General features: G+C 47.0%; 2 protein-coding genes across 2 annotated transcripts in view; both read left to right on the top strand.

The window, feature by feature from the left end:
- Positions 1 to 22,710, top strand: part of gpr179 (probable G-protein coupled receptor 158) — a 33,322-nt gene extending 10,612 nt beyond the window's left edge. The window contains exons 3-11 of the mRNA XM_042343433.1: positions 7,246 to 7,348; positions 7,993 to 8,222; positions 11,764 to 11,832; positions 14,373 to 14,482; positions 16,253 to 16,491; positions 17,269 to 17,407; positions 20,181 to 20,286; positions 20,719 to 20,865; positions 21,490 to 22,710. Of these exons, the coding sequence (XP_042199367.1) occupies positions 7,246 to 7,348; positions 7,993 to 8,222; positions 11,764 to 11,832; positions 14,373 to 14,482; positions 16,253 to 16,491; positions 17,269 to 17,407; positions 20,181 to 20,286; positions 20,719 to 20,865; positions 21,490 to 22,710 (2,364 nt within the window). The remainder of the gene's footprint in view (positions 1 to 7,245; positions 7,349 to 7,992; positions 8,223 to 11,763; positions 11,833 to 14,372; positions 14,483 to 16,252; positions 16,492 to 17,268; positions 17,408 to 20,180; positions 20,287 to 20,718; positions 20,866 to 21,489) is intronic.
- A 107-nt stretch (positions 22,711 to 22,817) lies between these two features.
- LOC121850646 (probable G-protein coupled receptor 179) lies at positions 22,818 to 25,993 on the top strand. Its single transcript, XM_042343272.1, has 2 exons — positions 22,818 to 24,592; positions 25,241 to 25,993. Exons 1-2 carry the CDS (start codon positions 22,830 to 22,832, stop codon positions 25,689 to 25,691), a joined length of 2,214 nt encoding a protein of 737 aa, XP_042199206.1. The 5' UTR covers positions 22,818 to 22,829; the 3' UTR covers positions 25,692 to 25,993.
- The last annotated feature ends 1,107 nt before the right edge of the window (positions 25,994 to 27,100 follow it).

Raw genomic sequence — 27,100 nt, 5'->3', positions numbered from 1 at the left:
AGGGTTCGAGATTAATCAGAAATGAGGTGAACGCTACTGTAGACGTAGATCCATAAGGCGACGAAATTCCCACAAACGGTGAGTTCAGAGGCCAATTGATTCCGCTTTTTGAGAAGAGGATCTTTTAAGAGGGAATTAGACCAATATCCAACTGGAGCCCTCGCACTTGGTGCAGCGCTTCATCACGTCCACGAAGCGTCTCAAAGCACTTCACAGAATTTTAACGGGAAGTGTAGTAACCGAGCATTTTGTAGGCGGACGTTAATCAGAGATCTGGTCCCGGAACGCTGCGGGAGCGCTGCTGCGCGCAGTTGGCTGCTGAGCTTTGCCGCCCACAAAAAAATGCACAGTCCCTACACTTTGCAGTATATCCCGTGAAGCGCTTTGACACGTCTGGAAGACGCGATAAGGCGCAATATCAAATTCAAAGTTTATTATTATTATACTACTACAAATAATAATTATTATTATTTTTATTATTATTAGGGCTTTGCCGGCTCTCTGAAAAGCTCTCTGTTTACTCCTGGGCGGGGGGTGGGGGGGGGGGGGGGAGTTGAATGGAGAGTGTTAGCAAACACGATGGGCTGAATGGCCTCCTCCTGTGCTGGAGTGGTCTTGGCCTCCCGGGCACCGAGCCTTTGACCCGCACCTGTGGCTGTTGTCCTCGCGTTTACCGGGGATACCAGCTGGAGTCTGACTGACAGCCGAGGCCCTCGAGGCTCCAGAAGCACCGAATGAGCTCAACCCTCACAGACAATAATTATAATAATAATCCCATGGAATAATAATTCCATAGAATGCCGTACTGAGCCGCTGAGACGTCTTAAAGCGCTTCACAGAATAGACCGTGAATTGAATTGACCGCATGAACCCCACTGAGGTCCCCAACCTCTGTTCAAAGACAGTTTTTTCTTAAAGTGTTGTTGTTTTTGGCCCTCCGCAGCCTTCCCGCCTCAACAACAACAACAACTTACGTTTATGTAGCGCCCAGAGAGCTTAGCGATGGCGGAGCCCGAGGCCGGGCCAGGGCGAGGGAGAAGGTGGCCTTAGCTACGATCGAAGAGGAAGGTCTTCGGGCATAACCTGAAAGAGAGGGCGAGGCAAAGGGGTCGAGGGAGGGAGATCCGTAATTTCGGAGCGCGGTGGCTGAAGGCACGGCCGCCGATGGTGAAGGGGAGAATTCGAGGGACAAGGAGGAGGCCGGAGCCAGCAGAGCAGAGGCAGCGGGTACTGCTGTGAGGAGAGAGGAGGTTAGAGAGATAGGGAGTCACAGGCGAGGGCTGGGGTGATCAGGGTCCAGAGTTTAGTGCGGGTGAGAATGCGGGCGGCGGAGTTTTGGATCAGTTGAATTTTGTGAGTAGTGGAGGAGGGGAGACCGGCGAGGAGGGCGTTAGAATAGTCCAGCCGAGAGGTGACGAAGGTGAGGACGAGGGTTTTGTCAGCTTGTGGAGTGAGGTATTGTCGGAGACGGGCAATGTGGCGGAGGTGGAGGAAAGGGGTCCTGGCCAGGGACGGGGGGAAAGAAGGATAGCTGAGGATCGAACCTGACGCCAAGGTTGCACATGGGTTCAGAGAGTCTTAAGGACAGGTCGGGTAGGTTGAGGAGGTCTGAACCGCAGGAGAGAAGACGTCGACGGGAGTCAAAGAGTATGGCTTCCGTCCTGTTGACGTTTAACTGCATGAAGTTTGCGCTCATCCCGGCCTTGATGTCTGTCAAACAAGCCGACAGATCATCAGGGGACTGGGGGTCGCAGCTGGAAGAGAAGAAGACGAGTTGAGCGTCATCCGCACACATGTGGAAGTTAACCCCATGTCTGCAGATGACATCACCGAGAGGGAGAATGTAGATGAGGAATAGGAGGGGGCCAAGGATGCAGCTTTGGGGTACCCCCAGGTGACCGGGCGGAGGGGAGAAGAAAAAATATTTCATCAGGGTGATGGAGGATGAGCGGGAGGAAGAGGAGATGGGGGCAAAGGAATGTACGATGGGGGCCGTGGTAGGAGCTAAAGGGGGGGGGAGGGGGTGGGTGTAGGAGATGGAATGGGGTGGGGTAGGTGGGGGTGAGTTGGTAGGGGTCACGGGGCAGGAGGATAAGGCTGCCAGGTGGATGCTTTTTATTTTAGAGGTAAGGAAGTCCATGAAGTCCCTTTAGAGGTAAGCATGTCCCTCCTACCTCTCCGAGTTGCTAACCCCTTATCAATCTGTCTGCTCCCTCCGCTCAGTAGGCTCCGGCCTCTCCTCACTCCCTCCCTTTGCCTCCTGCAAGGCCCGCCTCAAGACCCTCCTCCTCGACCATGCTTTCGGCCGCCCTCCTACCCTCTCTGCCCTCAAAAACAGCCACTACACTTGACCACGACAACCTGTGCAGCCCTTTGTAACGTATTAAATGCAAAGGTTATTTATTCTGAATTGAGTTAGAGACACTCTTGTGGCCTGGTGGTGTGACTTAGGGAAGTTTGTGGCTAAAATAATCTCAGAGTTTATCATCCAGGCAGTGGTGGGGAGGGTGTGTGTGGGGGGGTGGTGGTGGGGGGGGGGGGGGGTGTCAGTGACAAGTGGGAAAGTTGTCACGGATCATGAAGAATTCATTAATAATGACATGAAAAACATGACATTCTGGCCTCCAGGAGAGCGAAGGAATTGAATTAAGACGGATTGGCAGTTCCCTGGTCGATTTGATACTGTAATATCGTGGCTTGTGTATTCGCGGGGGTTGGCCAACATTGACGTGATGGATCCAGACAAGTTGGGGCGGGGGGGGGGGGGGGGGGGGAGAGTGGGGGCTCTATATGGTTAACACAGTGAGACATTGACATGAAATCTCGCTCTGCTTTCAGATCATCTCCCGGCGTAGTTTAAGCGCCAAGAGCCTCGGGTGGCGGAAATTCCATCTGGGTCTAGATTTAGTTGGATATGTTGGGTTCACAGTTTAGCCTACATTGCTTCGGTTGAGACGTTCAACCGAGGCAAGGCCCTGTCCGCCTGCTCCAATGGGCATTAAAGATCCTGTGGCACTACTCGAAAAGAGTTTCTCAATCCCTCGATAAAATGGGATTTATGGCTGTTTGCGGGTTATTATTACTCTATCGGAGTAACACGTCAGAGTCTCCAGAAATTGGCAAATCGCTTGAATTTGGAATGAATTCAATAAGTAGCCAATTTCTGGGTAAGTGGAATCCTGTAGCTCAGTGGTTAGAGCACTCGCCTCACAAGCGAGAGGACCTGGGTTCGAGTCCCGGACCGGGTGAAACGTTGGGCAAGTTTACTTTACTCCACATGCGTATGTTTACCTAACCATAATAATCCTTGCATTTGATATAGCGCCTTAACACGTCTTCGAGACAACAACAACAACACAATTACATTTATAGAGCGCCTTTCACGTCTCAAAGCGCTTCACAGGATATACTATAAAGTGTATTGACTATATTTTGTGGGCGAAACGCAGCAGCCAATTGCGCACAGCAGCGTCCCCACAAACATACTTAACAGTACGTACGAACCCGGATCACCTTTTAACCTCCTCAACTGTGAGGAATTCTAACCTAAATCTCTGCCACCTCTCACCACAGATAAACCCTTTCATCCCAGTTATTAATCTAATGAATTGTCGCTGGAGGCTCTCCAAAGGCAGACTGAACACAGTACTGAGGTTGAGGTCACACTCTCGCTTTATATAACGGAGGCTTTTATGTTCCATACTCCCTTTTTATAAAACTCCACATCACACACTCCCCTTTGCTCACCCATCTTGTCTCGTCCTTCTCTGTTCCACAAGATTGGTTTGGATGAAGAAGGCCCTTTAGCCCATCCGATCTCACACCCCCAGAGCATCCACCCTAATGTCCTGCCATCACAGCATCAATGAGTTTTTTTTCAGTGAGTCCCAGGGTCCTGGCCTCAACCAGCAGGACATGTTCCAGTCATTAATCACCCTTTCAGTAAAGAGAAACTTCCTGATGTCTCTCCTGAAATTGCCCTTTACAATTCTAAACCTATGGCTTCTTGTTCCACTGTCTCGGTGCATCTTAAACGTTACAGCCCTCTGAGCCGTCTTCTCTGAAGACTGAAGAGCTTATAATAATAATAATAATAATAATAATAATCCTTGCAATAAAAACAGAAGTCGCTGGGAACACTCGGCGGCATCTATGGAGAAAGGAAAGTGAGTCAATGTCTCGAAGACGTGAAAAGGCTCTATATCAAAAGCAAGATTATTATTATTGTTATAACTCAGGGTCTCAGGGACTGAACCCAGTTAAACCCGTTGTAACCGTGTTAAACACAGGCAAAGGGCAGGAAATGGGTTAAATGAAACCTCTTTCAGAAGACCAATGAAAAACAACAACCGGCCAAGTGCCCTCCTCCTTTGCTGTAAAATTGAAGAATTTAACAAGTTAAAAAGAAAAACCTGGCCATTATTTTTTACATTTCTCCATCAAACAGAGTGGTGTCTTTATGCGTTCTCGATCTCTCTTTAGTATAATTCAAATGAAAAGAGCCTTTCATCTGTGCGCGATGATTCACTGCAAAACCCTCATTATTTCCTTTCCACGCAGGGTGCTGAGAGGGTCCAGAAATGTACGTGGAGCCCTGAAGTCTGTGTGTTCTACTTCAGCAGATGAGTCAGTGTGAGCTACAAATAGAAGCAGCTAAACTGGGAGCCATAACCTTGTAATCCTCAGTCTTTTACAGATGTCACAATAACTTAAGGGTTCTGAAATACGATTCTCTTTTTAAATAAGAATGAATCATAGACTCGTACAGCCCAGGAGGAGGCCATTCGGCCCATCGTGCCTCTTTGAAAGAGCTACCAACTAGTCCAACTCCCTCCGCTTTTGCCCCATAGCCTTGAAAATGTTTTCCTTTTTTAAGTACCTATCTTAATTCCCTTTTGAGGACTACTATCGAATCTGCTTCCATCACCCTCTCAGGCAGTTTGTTCCAGACTGAAACAACTCTCAGGGTTAAACAATTCCTCCTGGACTTCCCTCTGGTTCTTTTGTCAATTACCTTACATTGTAGTCCTAACTTATCACACCGCTTCCTTCCAACTACGTTCATTATTATTTATAATTGTTATTGTTTATTATGTTTATTATTCAGAACTCGGCGGCTCGTGTCCTCACCCCCCACTTGGGACGTCCTCCTGACGTGAAAGACGCCATATAAATGCAATTTGTCGTCGTCGTTGTTGTTGTTATTGTGCCCCTGATGTGAAAGGTGCTGTCTCAATGTAAATTTGCATTGTATTTAAATGATATCTTTCACCTAGGACCCTGGGTCTGACTTTCAATTGCCTCCACGCCTTTGCCCCCATCCTCCGCTGATTGCAAATGGGGTTACACACAGTATCTGTGAGCTCCGCGCTGTGCTCCAGGGAATGAACCCTCTTCACAAATTGATCTATAAATGGAACGCTGGCTCGGAGGCTATTACTTATACGTCTGATCCACACGTGGAAAGACTGAGGATTTAACAGAGCGGGGAGTTGTTTGGGGCTTTTGTTGGCATTAACGCCCATTTGCGCTTTTTCGGGATTTTGTGTGTTGAGCCTTTGCTTTTCTAATACCTACAGTTTTTTATTTTGATCCTCGGATTTCCGTAATCCGTTTGAGTGCTTTTGAAGTTCAGCTCTGCAAAATGAATAGTCCTTTTCAGCCCCACCGATTTATGTAAAAACTAAAATGTTTGTGAAACAAAAATAATGAAGGCGGTTCCGATAAAAGAGGAGGCTGAGGGGGTCTGATACTCTGTTCACAGGTCGCTAAACACACAAGGAAACCGCGAGGTTATTTTTCAATTTGTGAAGTTCAATTTATAACAGTATCCATATTTTACAGTAAATCCTGTGAAGCGCTTTGGGATGTCCTCCTGAAAGGCGCTATTTCAAAGGATTCCAAGGATTATTAATATTCCTCGAAATAATTGTCTTTTTTCCGCAAAAGCTTTGATCGGCACCCAGAGATTAATCTGCAAAAAACATGTCATCAGAACCACAGCTGATTATCACTCGATAGTCTTTTCTCTCCCAAAGTACACGGCTTGACCTGTCACACCATCTGCGGATCAGAGAGAGGAACGTTGACCTACAAGGGCTCCGAGCCTTGCAGTTGCATCGAACTCTGGTCTCACAGACAAAACACCAGCCAGCCTCGTGCATAATAATAATAATAATAATAATAATAATAATAATAATAATAATAATAATAATAATAATAATCCTTGCATTTGATATAGCGCTTTTCACGTCAGGAGGACGTCCCAAAGCGCTTCACAGAACACACTGTAAAGTGAATTGACTGTATATTTGTGGGCGAACGTACTGCTCTCAACTGGTGTAGAGTCCTGTAGCTCAGTGGTTAGAGCACTCAATGCGTTTCAGTTTGTTTAAATATATATATATATACATATCGAATGCAAGAATGTTGTTATTAGATACATTATTAGCCCCTAAATCCAGACTGAAATCTACCAGTGAAACATGTTGTATTACATACAGCGCATAAACCAGCGCATTCAACCCAACTAGTCCATTCCAACGTTAATACTCTGCTCAAGCCCCCACCCCCACTACTCCCTTCCCCCTCATGTATGTGTTGTTTTTAGAGTCAGTGTAGGAATCGAAGGCTGAAAGCACAATTTATTGTTCAATTTCACCCTTTTAATGAATAAAGCAGAGTCTAAGCTCCTGTAACAATGTACAATAATCCTTTCCATTGAAATTCATGTTCACTGTGAATTTTCCTGTGGTGAAAAACAAAGGTTTTTAAGTGATTCCACTCCAATACTAACCCTCATCGTGTTTTGACATTCAATCATATCTCTGATTGAGACCCTCTGAGGGATCTCTTTACTACTGATGAACTCTCACGATTCAGCACCTCATTGTAATAATATAATAATAATCCTTGATCATTTGATATAGCGCCCTGTCGCACCATCGGGTTGTCTCAAAGCACTTCCTTGTTGAATGGTTGCCTTTTGAATGGGAAGTTTAACATGCATCGCGACAGGCAACCAGGACCTTGGTTTAAACGCTTAACATTCAGCGCTCCCCAGCACTGTATTGGAGAATCGGCCTGGACTATGAGCTCAAAGTCCCAACGTGGGGCTTCAACCTACAACTTTCTGCCTCAGAGGCGAGAGTCTGACCAGCTGAGCCGGTCTGGCTCAATTATAGTGTGTATCTCTCCAATGGTACCCCAGTAAGCTAACTGTTTGATGTCTCCTTTCAATCCCAGTGTGTGCCTCTCCAAGGTCAAGGCTTTCAACTCGGAGCATATCAATGTGTCTGTCAGAAAGGATTCTACAACCCCAATGTCATCTCAACCAATGGCTTCAGCAGTAAGTATCTCTGCAGCGGAATCCGGTAGCTCACTGGTTAGAGCGCTCGCCGCACAAGCGAGAGGACCTGGGTTCGATTCCTGGCCGGACAAAACTTTGGGCAAGTTTCCTTACTCCACACGCCTCTGTTGACCTACCAGTAAGTAGGAACCCGATTGTTAGTCAATTGGCGGATCGCTTTTCCGGGGGCAATAATCACTTCAAAAATAATAATAAAAATAATAATTCGGTCACTTAATCCACGGATGTTTGCGGGACACTGCTGTGCGCAATTAATTGGCTGCCGCATTTCACCCATAAAATGTCCCACAGTGTATTCTGCGAAGCGCTTTGAGAACACTGACTGCAAAATACAGCCTTTACAGTCTATTCTGTGAAGTTCTTGGCGATGTCTCGAAGACGTGAGAAGGCGCCACATCAAACGCAATTGTTGCTATATTATTATATACCCCGAGCGCTTATCGGCTGCACTGAACCACGCCCTCGCAGTGCAGATTAACCATTTACTTGCAATTCAGACTTTGCGTAGATCATGTTAAATGTTACGGTCCCGACGGACACACTGACGTGAGTAGTTCCTGCGGGACTGTGTCGCTCGGAGGTGCTGTGGTGATGAGCTGCTAACCTGTTGGACGCCGTTTTAGGTCAGGCCGAGGAGCGAGCTTCCTATCCGAGGCGCCAAGCCGTGGAGGAGGCGCGGGAGCTGTTCGAGTGCCGGGCGTGCGGGCTGGGCTGCAGCCGGTGCACCAGCGACGCTCCCTGTCTGGTCCAGGAGGACGAGTACCTGAGGGTATCCATCCTGACCTGCCAGGCTTTCTGCATGCTTCTCGTGTTCCTCAGCATGTTGGTCGCTTATCACTACAGAAGGAACAAGGCAAGTCAACTGGCCGGACACCTGACCACGTCTCTATTGCGTGCCGATGGTAGCAGTCTCTCACCCTCCAGTCAGACCTGACGGAGAGAGGTCTTCAAAATGATGAGGGGTTTTGACACAGAGTCAACGGGAGCAAATTAGTTCCGCTGGTCACTGAGTCAGCGACTAGAAGGCACCAGTTTAAGATACTTAGCAAACGCACAAATCGACACCAGGATTTTTTTTTTTCAAACGCCTCATAAGCGAGAGGACCCAGGTTCGATCCCCGGGCGGGGTGAAACCTTCGGCAAGTTTCCTTACTCCACACGCCTCTGTTTACCTAGCAGTAAGCAGGAACCTGGTTAATAGTCGATTGGCGGATTGCTTTCCGGTGGGGGGGTGGGGTGGGGTGGGGGCTAATAATCCCTTCAGAAACTATTAAAAATGTGGTCATTGTGGGACGCTGCTGTGCGCAATTGGCTGCTGCGTTTCGCCCACAAAGTATACAGGCAATTGACTTTGCGGTATATTCCGCGCAGCGCTCAGAGGGGTTTCGACGACGAGATAAGGCGCTGTATCAAATTGCAACGATTATTATTATTTTTTTAAAAAAAGCAGTGCTCGGCAGAACAAAAGGGAATGTCTCTCGTCTGAAAGATAAAATGTCCCCCCTTCCCCCACCCTCCCCGCCCCCCCCCCCCCCACACACACACACACACACACACACACGCAGCCCACGATCAATACTCTCCAACAAAGCCTCGAGAACAAGAGGCTTTGTCAGTCATCAGAGGATGTGCTCCTGAGAGGCAATCAACCGATCGACAGAATCCTCTGTTGCCGTTACCCCCCAGGGTGGGCGAGCGGTGATCAAATGGCAGGGCACAACATCAGGTGCCGGTCGATAGGGGGTGAAGTCATCTCCGTCTCTGCCGCGGGTTTAAATCGCAACTAAAAATACTTCTATCAACGGCGATATGAATCATTTTGCTGCTGTGAGCTTGCCCACGCACGGGCCCAACAGGAATGATGACCTTACTTTCTTCTCAGCTGGAACAGCACCCGCGCCCCTGGGTCCACCCGCCTGCCAAGCGCACGGCCTTAACCCCTCGAGTGCCGCACCCTACTCCGCTCGCAGCGCTGCCGACGGCAAAGCTGAGCTTAGCCAGCGCCTTTCACGTCGGGAGGATGCCCCAAGGTGCTGAGCAGTCGAGGGTTTGCACCCGAGTTGCGGACTGGAGGTCGGCAGGGGTTGGACGGCGAGGGCGTAGGTGGTGGGAAGATACCCCGAAGGCACGGTCGAAGAGATATGGGATGGGGGGGGTGGGGGCAAGGTGGAGGGGCTCCGGGCTGGAGTTCCAGAGGGTGGGTGCAGAAAGGCCAAAGGCCCAACCTCTGATGAGCGCTATATCTCATCCAAGGAGTAATATTATTATTATTGTTATTATTGGTTCTGCTTCTGGGGCATCAAGTGGAGAATTGTCTGATTTTTGCCTCCAACTGCGCTGGATCATGAGCCCCAGAAAGAGAACAAGGCAGGAGGTGACTTAGCCTGGCTCGGCTGGTAACTACTCTCACCTCTCGAGTCAGAAAGTTGAGGGTTCAAGTCTATGTTGGGACTTTTTGCTCACAGTCTAGACTGATGCTCTAGCGCAGTGCTGGGGGGAACACTGCATTTTTATGGAGGTGCTGCTCTTTGGATTAAACCTTAAACTGAAGTCGTGTCTGCCTGAGCGGGTGGATATTGAAGATCCCACGGTACTAAGAGAAAGGAGTTTTCCTCTCCTGGTGTCCTGGCCAATAACAATACCCCAGACAAATTGGTCGTTCACTTCATGGCTATTTGTGGGTCACTGCTGCGTACGAAATTGGTTGCCGCAGTCACTGCACTTCAAAGTGAATCTTGCCAAGTGCTTTGAGATGTCCTCCTGACGTAATAAGGCACTAAATCAAACGATTATTGTGTCTGTAATGACAAATGCTGCAGTTGAATTTGATCAAGGCATCAAACACTTCCTGCAATTTGACACTCACTCGGTCATTAAATGCCATTAAAGACCGGCACGAGTTTTCCCAGTAGTCAGATGGAGATTATTTCTCAATAAACCTACATTAACAACGTCATAATCACTAATCCTCTTGCCTAAACACGGTTGCAAGCCAGAAATAAGCTGCCCAGATGGTCAGGGACCTTACTAATCATCCCTGGCATCACAGGAATGGCCTGAAAGCAGAATTCAAGACATTTACAACGGAAACCTTAGTTTCCATTGAGGAACAGCCCGGGAGAGGAATTCTTTTGCTAGAATTTAAACGGCCTTGACCCCTCCTACCTTTCCGATCTGCTAACCCCTTATCAACCTCTCCGCTCCCTTGGCTCAGCAAGCTCTGGCCTGCTCCATGTCCCCCCCACCCTTCAGCCTCTCTGCCCCCACCCTCTGGAACTCCATCCCACATTCCCTTCACCTCGCTCCCTCCCTCAAGAGCCTCCTCTTCGACCTTGCATTTGGCCACCCTCCTACCCCCAATGACCTCCACCCTCCCTGATCCCCAAAACCCCCCCACCCCAAACCGCCACCGGCTCCTAATCTCTAATCCTTGACCTTAAAGGCGCTTTACAAATTTTGTATTGGATTGTATTAAGCTCGTATGATGGACAGATATTCTTTTTCCTTCACACTTGTGGTTTACGAACCTTGAAGCAACTGATTTGATTCCAACTTGTAACTCTCCCACAAATCCATTCCAGCATTCTATGGATGATCCCCTGTGACTGAATATTGCACAATAAAGATTGCTGGTTAGAGCTCAGTGGTTGGAGCACTCGTCTCACAAGCGAGAGGATCTGGGTTCAATTCCTGGTAGGGTGAAGCGTTGGGCAAGTTTCCTTACTCCACAAGCCTCTGTCTACCTAGCAGTGTTTCGCCCACAAAATATGCAGTCAATTGACTTTACAATCTATTCTGTGAAGCGGTTTGAGACGTCTCAAAGACGTGATAAGTCGCTCTATCAAATTCAAGGCTTATTATTATTATTATTATTATATTTCAGTCCAGGCTGAAGCTCCAGTACAGTGCTGGGGAACGCTGCATTGCCAGAGCTGATGGGCTTTGGATGAGATCCTAAACCGAGTGCCTCTTCCGGAGGATGTTAAAGATCCTGTGGCTTTATTCAAAAGCTGAAGGGAGTTTCTTGCTCTCTCTCATTGTTCTGACCAATAATTCTCCAGATAAAATTGGTCATTGACTTTGTGGATGTTGCTGTGCTCTAATTAGCTGTGTGTTTGCCTATAATAGTCTCTGGATATGACAGGAAATCCAGCGAAACGCTATGGGGACATTTCAATGAAGTGATAAGGCACTATAAGGCCTGTAAACCTTATTATTATTATTATTATTCCTATTATTACCATTTAAGTTAGTAAATTGAGCACTCCGAGACGCTGTCTTGTGTGAGGAGTGCTATCAACATTATTATTGTTTATAATATTATTATTATATTATTATAACATCTTGGGAAGCAAGAAATGAGTATTTTTCTTACCGTTTGTTTTTCTTAATAGAGAATTCGAGCATCTGGACTGATTCTTCTGGAGACAATCCTCGGCGGATCAATCCTCTTGTATTTTCCGGCAAGTATTACCTTAGTTTCCAGCATATGTTCTTGCTATTGAAATACTGATAGATTCTTACAGTCACTCCCATCAGCAATGGAAAACATGACGACCTAAAATGTCCAGATTTATTTATTGTACATTGTTATAATAATATAATAATCCTTGCATTTGATAGAGAGCTTTATCAAGTCTTTGCGACGTCTCAAAGCGCTTCACAGAATATAATGTCAAGTGAATTGACAGTATATTTTGTGGGCGAAAAGCGGCAGCCGACTGCGCACAGCAGCGTCTCACAAACAGTCGTGGATTGAGTGACCACATTATTATTATTATTTTTTTTAAGGGATTATTACCCCCGGAAAAGCAATCCACCAATCGACTCATTGTTTTGGTATGTGTCAGACTGGCTCGATAGCACTCTTGACTCCGAGTCAGAAGTTTGTGGGTTCAAGCCCTGTGTTGGGACTTTTAACTCTTACAGTCTGATTATTTTACCCGATCGCCCACAAAACATACAGTCAATTCACTTTACAGTATATTCTGGGAAGCGCTTCGAGACGTCTCGAAGACCTGATGATGCAATGATTAATATTATTATTATTATTATTATTATCTGGACCTCAGTTTGTAATTGCTCACACAGCAGTCAGTCAGTCCAGTGTGTGTGTGTGTGTGTGTGTGTGATTGAGCCAATGCACTGATTCGCACACTGACTGTTATATTCCTGGTGCTCTGTAATCTCGGTGGATGGCTGGCAGGTGGCGAGCTCTAAATCTGGAAAGTAAAATTGATACGTTTGACGCACTTACAATTACAGACTTGTGACATTTCATTTCTGGTGGAGAATTAATCATTATTATTTTTAAACTGGGGGCGTCTGTGATTCCACTCAACCGCTCAACCGCGATCAAACTCACTCCAGTCAAAACTGCTGAAAAGATTTGCTGAGTGAAAGCTTCCCTCCCTCCCAACTCCTTTATTTCCTAGTTTTTTGGGTGAACAAGAGGAGAGATCAGCACTGAGGTACAGTACGTCAACACTCTTTCCACGCAATGATAAACAAAGTATTAAAAAAAAAAACTGGTCACTCAATGTTTGTGGGACACTGCTGTGCGCAATTGGCTGCCACCTTTCGCCCACAAAATATGCGTACGTAAGAAATGCTTGACGAAAAAAGACCACGGTCCATCTAGTTCGCCTTCCACCTTCCTGGCAGTTGCATGCACATATGTCTCAAACTACCTATGTGCTATATCCCATAATGTTATTTCCTAAAGAAAACTTTCTAATCCGTGTTTGAAAGAATCAACATTTCCTGATTCAACCGTCTCCCTCGGGAGCCTGTTCCACAACTTCACTAATCGCTCACTGAAATAGTGTTTGGGTACATTCGTTCTGAATGTACACCCCTTCAATCTCAGGCCTTGTCCTCTGGTTTTACTATTCTGGACAAGTTGAAACAGTCTGTCATGATCTATATTGCTTTGCCCCTTTAGAATCTTAAAGACAGCAATCATATCACCTCTCAACCTTCTCTTTCCCAGCATGAACATGCCCAATTTACTTAGTCTCTCCTCATAGTCCAGTCCTTCCATTCCCTCAATCATTTGCATTGCCCTCCTCTGTATCTTCTCGATTTCTCCTTTTTGTACTGCGTCGACCAGAACTGTACACAGTATCTAACTATGGTCTCACCAATGATTTATACAGCGGCAGGACTATCCCACTATTTCAGTTTGCTATTGATCTTTTGATACGTCCCATCATCTGGTTTGCTTTACTCACTGACACAGAACATTGTTGGGAGAGCTTCAATTTATTGTCATTCAGGACCCCCCCCCCACCACAGGTCCTTTTCATTTTCCATACATATTGTTTTCTTTCCGTTCAAATAATAATCCCACAAAGTGCAGTTAACTCACTTTACTGTGGAGCACTTTGAGATTCCTCCAAGGTGTGATAAGGCGCAATGTCAAATGCAAGAGTGAGTGTTATTATTAATGTCAGTATCAAACACGAGGGAACCTGGGAGCATTCTCATTACTCGGTTAATGTTCTTTGAGCTGTTGCCAATTACCACCACAAACAAATTTTCTCAGGATTCTCTGCTCCAGATAACTAGGTTAGGTAAATCGTACCAGTGTGAGTGAAGCTTTCCCCTATGGAGAGAGGAAAGTGAGTTAATTTCTCTCTCCATAGATGCAGCCTGACCTGCTGAGTGTTCCAAGCGACTTCTGTTTTGATTCCGGGGAGAGCTGCCCATCTCTCCTCACTAAAAGTTGTCATCGAATCAGTGGAAGCCGGTTTGATAACAACTTTTAAGAGAGAAGTAGATAATTATTTGGGGAGGACAAGTTTGCAGGGCTATGGGGAGAGAGCGGGGGAGTGGGATTGATTTGGAAGCTCTTTTCAAAGAGCCGACACAGACGCGATGGGCCGAATGGCCTCCTTCTGTGCTGAATAATTCTATAATTCCTTAAACCCTAATGCCTATACGTGTATGTGCGCTAATGGTGTGTGTGTTACGAACTCCTCTGTTTGCCGTTTCATTGCAGGTGTTTATCCTTTACTTCACCCCGAGCGTGTTCCGATGTATTCTCCTGCGTTGGGTCAGGATGTTGGGCTTTGCTGTGATTTACGGAACTATAACACTGAAGATGTACAGGTACCCGTGAGCCCACAGCGCAGGACAGTGTGTCCATTCCTGTGGGGGGGAGGGGTGGCGGGAATGGGGGTGGGAGGGCAAAAAGAAATCGATGTTTAATGGTTAGCTGTCATTTTTTTTAAATATTAAAAATATAAACATATTTAAAGTGAGTTGTTACGATCTGGAAAGCACTGCCTTAAAGGGTGATGGAAACAGGTTCAGTAATAACTTTCAAAAGGGAATTGGATAGAAAATACTTGCAAGACTACGGGAAAAGAGAGGGGAAGTGGGACTAGTTGGTAGCTCTTTCAAATGGCCGGCAACAGGCACAATGGGCTGAATGGCCTCCTTCTGTGCTGTAGGATTCATACTATGATTCTATGATAGGGAGGCAAATGGATAGACGGTACATTGCCTCTGTGTCAGAAGATTGAGGGTATCTTATTTAAGTTTAGTTTAAAGGTTTAGGTGACCATTTAAACATGTATTGTGTTCCTGATACCTCCTCTTGCTGGTGTTGTAAACGATCTGCCTTGAGCTAATGTTCCTTATGAGGCTCTTTAACTCTTGATATCTAAAGTTAGCTTTAAGATTTGGTGTTTAATATGACCTTTCTGGAGGTGTTACTTATCGGATGGATTTCGTAACCCCAAGTTGGGACTTTGAGCTCATGGTCTAGGCCGACATCCTAACGCAGTCCAGGCAAGTCTTATAACAGCACAAAATTGCCAATGAAAACAGCCGCCACACTTGACAGTAATCAGGAAGTGCTTGGGAAGTTTTGAGGCATTAAGGAGATATAGAAACACAGGTTATAGAATCCAAAGCACAGAAGGAGGCCATTTGGCCCATTGTGCCTGTACCAGCTCTTTGAAAGAGCCACCAGTTAGTCCCACTCCCTCGCTCTTTCCCCAAATCCTTGCAAATTTCTTCTTTTCAGGTCTATATCCAATTCCCTCTTGAAAGTTGTTATTGAATCTGCTTACACCACCCTTTCAGGCAGTGCATTCCAGACCGTAACAAGTCTCTGTGTAAAAAAAATCTCCTCGTCTCCCTTTTAGTTCTTTTGCCAATTATCTTGAATCTGTGTCCTCTGGTTCCCGACCCACCCACCAGAGGATACAGCTTCTCCCTACCTACTCTATCAAACCTGCTCATAATTTTGGACCTCTTAACCTTCTCTGCTCTAAGGAGAACAATCCCAGCGTCTCTAGTCTCTCCACATACCTGAAGTAATAAATAACAATCCTTATAATTCTTGCATTTGGTGTAGCACCAAATCAGGTCTTCTAGACAACAACAACAATAAGATTTCATGTATAGAGCGCCTTTCACGTCGGGAGGACGTCCCAAGGCGCCGGACAGTTGGGTTGGGACCCGAGCAGGGGGGAAATGGTCAGGGGGAGAGGAGGGAAGGAGCGAGGAGGGGGTTGAGAGTCGAGAGGGGAGCTGAAGGCACGGTCGAAGAGAAAGATCTTGAGACCGGCCTTGAAGGAGGAAAGGGAGGAAGCGGCGAAGGCACTGGGGGATAGAGTTCCAGAGCCTCGGGGCTGAGAGGCTGAAGGCCCGGCCACCGATGGTAGGGCGGTTAGGGCGAGGGATGTGGAGCAGACCGGAGCCAGAGGAACGGAGACGTCTCAAAGCGCTTCAGAGAATATACCGTAAAGTGAATTGACTGTATATTTGTGGGCGAAACCTTGAAGTCCCTCAAGGTTCTTTCTCTGCGACTGTAAACCTCTCCGTTCTCTGTGTCTCTGGCCCTGTGCTCTGTGTCTGCCTGTTCCCCAGGGTGCTGAAGGTGTTCCTGTCCCGGACCGCCCAGAGGGTGCCCTACATGACGTGCTGCCGAGTGCTGAAGATGCTGGGTGTGATCATCCTGACCGTCTGCTGGTTCTTGATCGCCTGGACAGTGGCCGTCTGGGAGAACATGGAGAGGAGAATCCCATTGATCGTCCAGTCCCAAACTCCTGACGGACAGTCGTTTAACACGTGTCAGCTCGACCGATGGGATTACATGATGGCTGTCGGTAAGAATCTCTCTCTTTGGTCTGCTCTCCAGAAGGGGTTTGAGCCCCCACCTACGTCAGGACTTTGAGCTCCCAGTCTCGGCTGATGCTCCAGTGCACGGTCGGGGGAAAGTACCATGTTGTCAGAGGTTGAGGTGTTAAACCGAGATCCCGGCTGTACCTGTTCAAGTAGATGTTAAAGATCCTGCAGCACCTTTTAAAAAGAGAAGGGAATCTCTCTCCCAGCGTCCTGGCCGACAATCCACCCGACGAAGGTGGTCGTGGCCGTTTGTGGGGAATTGCTAGGTGTAAATTGGCCGGCGTGCTCTCTTAATAATGCACAATAATGACACGTTACTGTAAAATTCCATGGAGGGCTTGGAGATGTAATATAATATAAATGACAATAATCCTTGCATTCGATATAGTGCCTTATCACGTCTTCGAGACGTCTCAAAGCGCTGCACAGAATATACTGTGGAATAATCCCTCCCTGCAGGGTGCGGGGAAAGGCCGGGTAAATGGAATTGTTCTTTCAAAGAGCCAGTACGGACACGATGGGCTGAAATGGGCTTCTTCTATGCTGTAAATGTCTCTGGTTTTACATTCCTGAGCTGATGGTCCCTTTCTCTGGCTTGGGAGTCAGTCAGCAGGCGATGGGAGCTGGACTCAGTCAGGGTTTAGTAAAGTGCTCCAAGGCGCTACCCGGGGTGCAGGGCGCTACATATATTCAAGTTGTTGTCGTTGTGCAAAGCTTCAAGGTTCCTGTCTCAGTCCTGGTTTATTTTCCACCCACAGCGGAGTTGCTTCTCCTGTGCTGGGCCAGCTATCTCTGCTACGCCGTACGCACCGTGCCATCTGCGTTCCACGAGCCCCGCTTCATGGGTCTCGCGATCCACAATGAAATCGTCATGTCCGCTGCCTTCCACAGCGTCAGGTAACGTTGGACACCAGAGCACTCTGACCCCACTTTGTTTCCTAAAAATAAAATTGTCCTCTCCCCGACTTGTCCTGTCTCTACAGCCACCAACGTCTCGCTATCAGTGACCGTTCAGCGAATGGGAGCCAATAAACATCGGCAGGTTACGCGTCGAGGTCCTGGGAAACTGTGCGTCAGCCTGACGTTAAAATAATAATAATAATCCTTGCATTTGATACAGTGTCTTATCGCGAGAAATGAGACGTCTTGAAGACATGATAAGGCGCTATCTATCTATCAAATGCAAGAATTACTATTATAATTATTATCATCATCATTCACTTGATGGCTGTTCGTGGGCTGTTGCTGTGCGCAAATTTTGTTTACAAAATACAATCACTGCCCTCTATAGCGTACCCTGTGTAGTGCTCCTGGCGTGAAAAACGCAGTGGCAAATGTGAGGATTACTACATCTTAATGTCTATCACTCCATCAAATCCAATATCAACGAAACAATCGGTCACTCATTGCACGACTGTTTGTGTTCCGCCGTTGGGCGCAATTGGCTGCCGCGGTTCACCCACGAAAAGCATATACAGCCAATCTAATTTACAGTATATTCTGTGAGGGGCTTTGAGACGTCTCGAAGGCGTGATAAGGCGCTGTATCAAATGCAGGGATTATTATTATTATTGATATGCAGTGATGCCGGTTAGCACTGGACGTCAGGTAAACTGAAACACAATGCCGGGCCCCCACTCCCGTTCTTTTGTATTGTTACCTGTTAATTCGGACAAAAATCCAGTGATTTCGGGCAAAATGGTCCTCATTCGTGCCTTCTGCCGCGCCTCCATTCAGCCACGAGGGGCTCCCGTATGTAGATGGAAGGAGTCAAATTCCGATTGACAGCGGACTCCAGCCAATCACAAGCAGCTGGAGTTGGGCTATCAATCAATGAGGGGGGGGGGGCGGGGCGGAGGAACGGGGAGGGAGGGAACAAGGGAGGGAATATCGTGATTGATTGACAGCTGAGCCGATCCAAAGGGTGGAGCCTGTCCAATCGCAAGTGGCTCCAGGCTGTCAATCACCTCAACGCCATCGCTAATCGTTCCCCTTCCCATCCAACGGGAATGGCAATGGGAGGGATTCTCTGCCGAGAGCTGTGGTCCCAGCAAAAAATTTTATATAACGTGTCAAGCCCCTGGACTGTGATCAGGAACTGGATCCTTGGTTTCATTTTCCTGTTTCCCAGCTCAGGGACACCCCCTACTGTCACCCCGATACCTGGCACCATTTCCCCCAATGGCTGAAAGATTCTTCCTGCATTCCCCCCGCCCTCGCCCCCACCACCGCAGGCTTTCATTGATCTTGTTTTGTCATTTCTACAAACAGAGAAAAGCTTTTAGAGCGACTTAACACAAAGAATGGAGGCGATGTAATCTGTACTACCCCCTAAGGACTTAACTGTAACAGGTTCTGTACTCCCAGTTAAGTCCATGATGTATTCCACTGTTAAAATGCAGTTTACGTTTTTCTTAAAAAGCCAAATGTTCTGGATTTATGCTCAGAAGCCGGGTTTAATTGTGCAACAATATCCTGGTTAGGAAATGGGAGCTGGAAGTCTGTCAATTGCAAAGAAAATGTATCCGCACAAATCCCTAACTCAATAAACACCATCTTTTTCTTTCCTACCAATTGGCCAAGAGCCTCCGAATTCACACTGGAGCATCGTTTCCACCTTATCCAAGTGGCTAGGCTTTCACAGACAGTGAACAAGTGACCGATCACAAAAGATCTGGTGTCTCTCTCCCAGCATTGTCCACCGGGGAGTTTCATTTTGGTCAGCCAGGTGTCCTGACACACGTGGAAACCCATCACTCTGCTCAAAAAGTGTCCAAACCAGCCTGAGAGTTCCCCATATTTATGCCTCACACACCTGTGTCTGGAATGACATACGTGCTCTCTCTCCCTGGAGGAGTGCACCTGCTGGCCCAATTTCCAGAGAATATTGGGTGCAGGTTGGCAAGAGCCAAGGCTTGAGGACCTCAGAGTGTGGTTTGTGGTACTGCTGGAGGTTAACCAGCTAAAACCACATTGTTTGTCCAGCAAGTACCACCCTGACCATTAGGGCTTTCGCTCACAGGGTTAACAGGAGTCGAGTGTGAAGAATTCCTCTAAGGCGTAGTTAACACACTCGGAACTGAATGAGGAACATTAAGATAAAGCTTGCGTTTCTGGGAAGTTGCTGAGCGTGGATTAGTGACTGTTTTAGGGCAGGGTTGTCAGAGGTCAGACCGGAATTGGGAAGACGGTGCATGTTTATGGGTCATTGCTGTGTGCAAATTGGCTGCCATGTTTGCCCACAAAATATAGTCAAAGGAAGGTAGGAATTGCTGGACAAAAAAAGACCACGGTCCATCTGGTCTGCTTTCCAACCACCCCGACAGTCGCAGGGTACAATAATGGGGATGTTAATAACAATGAATTCTGAATGGATTAGTTATGGTTTAGTCTACAACAGAATGAAAAGCTTTGGGACCTTAGATCCGAATTTTCCTGGTTCTTCCCAGCCATACGACACTTACTATGTGTCATGTCTCGAATTACGCATATACCGTAGCCCAAAATATTATTTTCTAAAAGAAATCTGTCGAATTTGCATTTGAATGAATCGGCACTTTCTGCTCCACTGTCTGTCTCCCTCTGGAGCCTCTTCCATAGATTTACCACTCGCTCAGTGAAATAGTGCACAGTGTAAAGTCGTGACTGTAATTTCTACTTCATGTTCCAGATTCACCACAGTGACAAGTCTTCACCCTGATTGGATGCTGTTGCTCTTCTTTGTGCACACTCACTTGACCGTGACGATGACCCTGGCTTTACTCTTCATCCCTAAGGTACTGAAGACTTTCATCTCCAGGCAGAACAAGTTAGAACTGTGGAGTCCTGTAGCTTTGCGTTAGAGCACGCGAGCGAGAGAACCAGGGTTTGATTACAGTATAGTCTGTGAAGCCCTTCGAGGCGTCTCGAAGACGTGATAAGGCGCCACCTCAAATGCAAGGATTGTTATTATTATTGTTGTACTTGTTGGTGAGTTTGATTTCCATTAAGGTGACACTCATCAGTTCTACGAATGCACCACCAACAAATCACACTTGTATAGTGTATAGTATAGTAACGCATTTCCAATCCATGTCACTGCTACGTAAATCACCACTAGACATGGAGTAAACCTCCAACATTCCCCATCCCATCCATTTCCTTCTGGCCTCTTTTGAGTGTTCTCAAATTCGTGCCACATTACTGATGCCTTGCTCTTCTCTTCACAGTTCCTCCATGTGGGAATGCCGCTGAGAGAGGAGATAGCGGCCGAGGTGTACGAGGACGAGTTGGACATGCGCCGTTCAGGCTCCTATCTCAACAGCAGCATCACATCCGCCTGGAGTGACCACAGCCTGGACCCAGATGACATCAGGGTGAGTATGTGACCAGCGCAGCTCGAACACGTCAGAGAAAAGATAAATCGTGGCTTGCCAAAAGGTAGAGCGATAACGGCACAGAAACAAACCAACTCGTGCACACCAACGTTTATACTTTGCAAAATTCATTCCTGTTCCTTTCTCCCTCATATATTCGTCACGTGTTCTCTTAAACGTAGTGATGATATTTACTTCAGCCGCAACTGAGATCCACAGTCTCACTCTCTTCTACGTGAAGATGTTCTGCCTAAACCCCCTCTTAGCTCCGCTGCTGGTTATCTTAGATTTACGCTCTCCAGTTCTGGACTCACTAACAAATGGAAATAGTCAAACAAGGAGTCATGTAGCGTAGTGGTCAGAGCTCCCGCCTCGCACGTGAGAGGCCCCGGGTTCGATTCCCAGGGAGGGCGAAACCTTCGGCAAGTTTCCTTACTCCACACACACGCCACTGTTTCCCTAGCAGTACGTAGGAACCCGGTTGTTAGTCGAATGGCGCCGGATTGCTTTTCTCGGGGGTAATAATCCCTTCTATAGCGGGAGGAGGGCTATAGAAATGAAAGTTATGGTTGGTTTTCAATGCAAGCTGTTTTATCTAAAATCGCTTCACTTTGGTTTCTGCAGGACGAACTGAAGAAACTTTACGGGCAGCTAGAGGTACACAAAACCAAGAAGATGACAGCGAATAACCCACACCTCCAGAAGAAGAGGAGCTCCAGGAGGACTCTGGGGCGATCCATCATGAAGCGAATATCAGAATTTCCCGAGTCCATGAGCAGGCAGCACGGCAAGGACGAGAGGGACGGAAGGGGCAGCTATCCTGGCTCCTACAAGAAAAAGACCTACGATCCCACCAGCTTCAGTCTGAAAGTCAAGGAGGACTCCATCAAGCACCGGGTTTTGTCTTTGAGAAAATCTCACAGTACCTACGACCACGTGAGAGATCACCGCGATGGCTCGACCAGCAAATCAGACACCGGGGGCAAGGATCCTTCTCTCCTGGATTCACTGATGAGGAAGAAACTGGCCAAGAAGGTCTCTGCCAAATCGGACACGGATTCGGTGGACTCTTCCCGTTCGGTGTGCAAGTCCGCGAGCGCGCACAACCTGTCTGTGGACATCAGGCCGCTGTGCCCCAAGATGACCACTCTGCAGAAATCCCGTAGCGTGAGCTCGAGCTCAAAAGAAAAGGCGCTGCTCATCAGCAAGTCTTACCTCAGTGTCGAAAGCGCAAGGCGGGTCAGGGACAAGGTTCAAAAGAATCCGGCGAGCAAGCGAGCGTCCAGGGAGCTGCAGTCCTGCACGCTGCCGGAGACGTCCAAGAAACAAAACGTGTCACCGTCAACCAGGCAGCGGCGGGCCAGCGAAGTCCCGCGAGGATCACCCAGATCGCTCTTGGAAGATAACTTTGACAACTTCGACAAGGCCGAGGTTTGCCCCTGGGAGTTACAGGACCTCCCGCCCTCGTCTCCTGATAACAGATCTCAGAAGCACGTCAGGTACGCGCCCGTAAAGTGCATCAGCGTGGACAGCTCGCACTTATCCGGAAAACAACTGCAGGAAACCAGTAGAAAAAAATTCGGCAAACAGGCAGTGAAATACACAAGTATGAGTCGAGGCAGCGTGGACAACATTACACCTTGGCCTCCAAAGGAGCTATCGCCAGAGCACGACACGCTTAAACCATCTACAGATACACATCACGGAGCCAATAGATCACCTAAAATGGACAAGTCAATGGAACGTCCCAGAGCAGGAAGCATTTGCGATTCAGAGCACGAAGAAAGATCAAATAGGGCCAATAAGGCAGAAATATCTTCTGAAAAGACGACCACATTAGCATAGACAGCTTCTCACCAGATAGCAAATGGCAAGGATCCATCTCACGCTCCATATCAAACGCAAGCCGTACTCAACCATCACCTAAAGCAGCAATCATCTGTCCTTGGGAGTTTGATGTGGAAATGACGTCAAAGATAGAAATGAACGTGCATCTAAAGAAAGTGAGATCTGCTTCCATCTGCTCCAGCACAGTCTCAATTGGGAATTGGTCGTTGGCAAAGGACCGCAAAGGATCAGTCCAGTCGTCTCTAGGATTGGGAATCCCCTTAACAGGCTTCAGTGCCTCCAGACATGGCAGCGTGAAAGAGGAGGTAAACGAGTGTGAGAAACTGAAAGAGGAGAAAGAGACGTTGAAAGCCAAAGCGGGTCCAGTCAAGAAACCTAGAATGGCTCATCTCCTCAAATGGATCACAGCAGACAGGACGAGTAAGGCAGATGAATTAGCACTGCCAACGTACACAAATAAAACAATGGATATCTGTCCCTGGGACTCGGTACCACCACCAAATGGAGAAAGCAATGAGAGCGGAGATAAGATTAAAATAGCAGAAATCTGTCCTTGGGACACCACATCACCGCCAATGGAAGAAAGTAGAGAAATTGGAGATAAGAGTAAAATAGCAGATATTTGTCCATGGGACTCAGCACAAACTGGAGAAAGCAAAGAGAATGGAGATCAAAGTAACACAGCAGATATCTGTCCTTGGGACACAGGACCACAATCACTACCAACTGCAGATAGGAAAGAGGGTGGTGAGAAGAGTAAAACAGCTGATATCTGTCCGTGGGATACACCATCATCACCGATTGGAGAAAATAGAGAGAATAGAGATCAGAGTAAAATAGCAGACATCTGTTCTTGGGACACAAGTCCACAAACACCTGAATGTAGAGAGTTTACAGATGAGAATAAAACAGTAGATATCTGTCCCTGGGACACAGGACCATCACCAACAACTAGAGAAAGCAAAGAGAGTGTAGATCAGAGTAAACCAGCTGAGATCTGTCCTTGGGACTCAGCATCAGCACCAATTGGAGAAAGTAGAGAGCCTGGAGATCAGGGTAAAATAGCAGAGATCTGTCCTTGGGACACAGGAACATCACCACTTGGAGAAAGCAAAGAGAGTGGAGATAAAGGTAAAACAGCAGAGATCTGTCCTTGGGACACATCATCACCAACAATTGGAGAGAGCAGAGAGGTTGGAGATCAGGGCAAAATAGCAGACGTCTGTCCTTGGGACACAGGACGTCCATCACTACCAACTGAAGATAGCAAAGAGAGTGGAGATCAGAGTAACACAGCAGATATCTGTCCTTGGGACACAGGACCACAATTACTACCAATTGGAGAAAGTAGAGAGAGTGGAGATAAGAGTAACACAGCAGAGATCTGTCCTTGGGACACAGGACCACAATCACTACCAATTGGAGAAAGTAGAGAGAGTGGAGATAAGAGTAACACAGCAGAGATCTGTCCTTGGGACACAGGACCACAATCACTACCACCAATTGGAGAAAGTGGAGAGAGTGGAGATAGGAGTAACACAGCAGAGATCTGTCCTTGGGACACAGGACCACAATCACTACCAATTGGAGAAAGTAGAGAGAGTGGAGATAAGAGTAACACAGCAGAGATCTGTCCTTGGGACACAGGACCGCAATCACTACCACCAATTGGAGAAAGTAGAGAGAGTGGAGATAAGAGTAACACAGCAGAGATCTGTCCTTGGGACACAGGACCACAATTACTACCAATTGGAGAAAGTAGAAAGAGTGGAGATAAGAGTAACACAGCAGAGATCTGTCCTTGGGACACAGGACCACAATCACTACCACCAATTGGAGAAAGTAGAGAGAGTGGAGATAAGAGTAACACAGCAGAGATCTGTCCTTGGGACACAGGACCACAATTACTACCAATTGGAGAAAGTAAAGAGAGTGGAGATAAGAGTAACACAGCAGAGATCTGTCCTTGGGACACAGGACCACAATCACTACCAATTGGAGAAAGTAGAGAGAGTGGAGATAAGAGTAACACAGCAGAGATCTGTCCTTGGGATACAGGACCACAATCACTACCAATTGGAGAAAGTAAAGAGAGTGGAGATAAGAGTAACACAGCAGAGATCTGTCCTTGGGACACAGGACCACAATCACTACCAATTGGAGAAAGTAGAGAGAGTGGAGATAAGAGTAACACAGCAGAGATCTGTCCTTGGGATACAGGACCACAATCACTACTAATTGGAGAAAGTAAAGAGAGTGGAGATAAGAGTAACACAGCAGAGATCTGTCCTTGGGACACAGGACCACAATCACTACCAATTGGAGAAAGTAGAGAGAGTGGAGATAAGAGTAACACAGCAGAGATCTGTCCTTGGGACACAGGACCACAATCACTACCAATTGGAGAAAGTAGAGAGAGTGGAGATAAGAGTAACACAGCAGAGATCTGTCCTTGGGACACAGGACCACAATCACTACCAATTGGAGAAAGTAGAGAGAGTGGAGATAAGAGTAACACAGCAGAGATCTGTCCTTGGGACACAGGAGCACCACCACTTGAAGAAAGCAAACAAATTGGAGTAAAGAATAAAACCGCAAATTTCCGTTCTTGGGAAACAAGACCACCACCAATTGGAGAATGTAGAGAGAGTGGAGATACAAGTGAAACAGGAGAGATCTGTCCTTGGGACACAGGAATATCATCAATAACTGGAGATAGCAAAGAGAGTGAAGATAAGAGTCAAACAGCAGAGATCTGTCCTTGGGACACAGGACTATCAGCAAGTGGAGGAAGTTCAGAGAGTGGGACCACAAAAGCTGAACATAAGTCAGGTTCAGTCTGCCCTTGGGATTTTGAGCAGGCCGCTACGAGCGAACCTAAAAGTAAAGATAATGAGAAACCAAATGGCAAGGAAGACGATAGGGGTTCAAGCGAACCCCAAAAGGCTGACAACATATGTCCTTGGGATTGTGGATGAGAGTGAAGCTCCCAAGCTTAACGTGCGGAGGTCCCACAAAATATTCTCATATTGATATGAAGCCTGAGCAAGAAGTGAAAAGAACACTCGCCAGATGCGGGCAGTTTTGATGTGTATGTAATTTGTGCAACACGGCAAGCGAACTCCTTCCAAACCTTTGTGGCTAACAATGAATCGTGTGAATCCCATCCATTACCTGTTGCACTGCACAAAAGTAACCGGATGAGTTGCCTGATGGCAAGGTCAAAATGCATTCAAATTGTCAACCCTTCGTCTCTATGTCGGGCAAACCACCCCCCCCACCCACCCGTAAAATAATTGTTTCTCATATAAAACTCCACTACCATTATTTCAATAAACATACGGAGTACTTTCCTTTGTCCGGTGGTCTCTGAACTTTGTGTTTGCGTTGTTAAAATCAAAAGAATTCCCGTTGAACAGTTGGACAATAACCTTTGCACTTGATGTAGTGCCTTTCTCGTCGGGAGGACATCTCAAGAGTGTTTCGCAGGATTTTACTGTAAGGTGTAGTGACTGTGTTAATACGTGCATTTGGTATAGTCCCTTTCACGTCAGGATATCACAAAGCATTTCGAGGGATTTACTGTGAAGTAGTGACTGTGTATTTGTGGGCAAACTATGTAATTTTATTAGCGATTTGGTGCAGCAATGTCTCATAAGCGGCCATGCGGTATGTGACCAAGTCTATTTTGGGAAGGGCACCAGGAGAACTTCCCTTCCTTTTTGACAAGAGCCATGGAGTCTCCAACCTGAACTGGAGATAGGGCCTTGCTTTAATGTCTCCACCAATGCATTGGAGTATTAGCTTAGACCCCTGATTAACCTCCCGGCTGCACCCCTCTTTCCGGCACTCTCCATGCTGCCTCGTGAAAGGCAGAAAGTACAGCAGAAGCCGCTTTTAGCCAAACACCCAGTAACATCGGACGCCGGGTAAATTGTTCAAAACGCTCGGCCTCGATTCATTTGTATTCTTGCCCGTTTAGCCTCGGACACCACCTAAACCGGACAAAATGGCCGCCCTAACGTGTCCGGCTTAAGCAGCTTCCACCATAATGTAAAAAGGTATTGTTGCATATCTTGCAATATTGCTTATGCGGCCACATCCCAGACCTGGGAATCTGAACCCACAATCTTTTGGCTCAGAGGTGAGAGAGCTGCCAACGGAGACCAGATTTATCATATAATATTAATATTTATCATTATTAAGTACTACAGCAACTTGTATTTATATAGCGCCCGTCACATGGGGTATATCTTGTGAAACGCATTGAGCTGTCTCGAAGACGTGATAAGGCACTATATCAAATGCAAGGATTATTATTATTATTATTTAGTGCAGTTACGACTGGGTCACACTGAAGCACTAAATGATAGCGGTACCATTTTAT

This window comes from Callorhinchus milii, unplaced genomic scaffold, assembly GCF_018977255.1.
Source record: "Callorhinchus milii isolate IMCB2004 unplaced genomic scaffold, IMCB_Cmil_1.0 Scaffold23, whole genome shotgun sequence".
In the NCBI taxonomy this organism is placed as follows: domain Eukaryota; kingdom Metazoa; phylum Chordata; class Chondrichthyes; order Chimaeriformes; family Callorhinchidae; genus Callorhinchus; species Callorhinchus milii.
The sequence above is the reverse complement of the archived record's forward strand: the minus strand, read 5'-3'. Positions and strand labels throughout refer to the sequence as shown.

Excerpts from the sequence above, each read along its gene's own strand:
- LOC121850646 (XM_042343272.1), top strand. The coding sequence starts at position 22,830 with ATGACGTCAAAGATAGAAATGAACGTGCATCTAAAGAAAGTGAGATCT. Across the intron at positions 24,593-25,240 it reads AAGAGTAACACAGCAGAGAT|CTGTCCTTGGGACACAGGAG; the intron begins CTGTCCTTGGGA and ends CACAGCAGAGAT.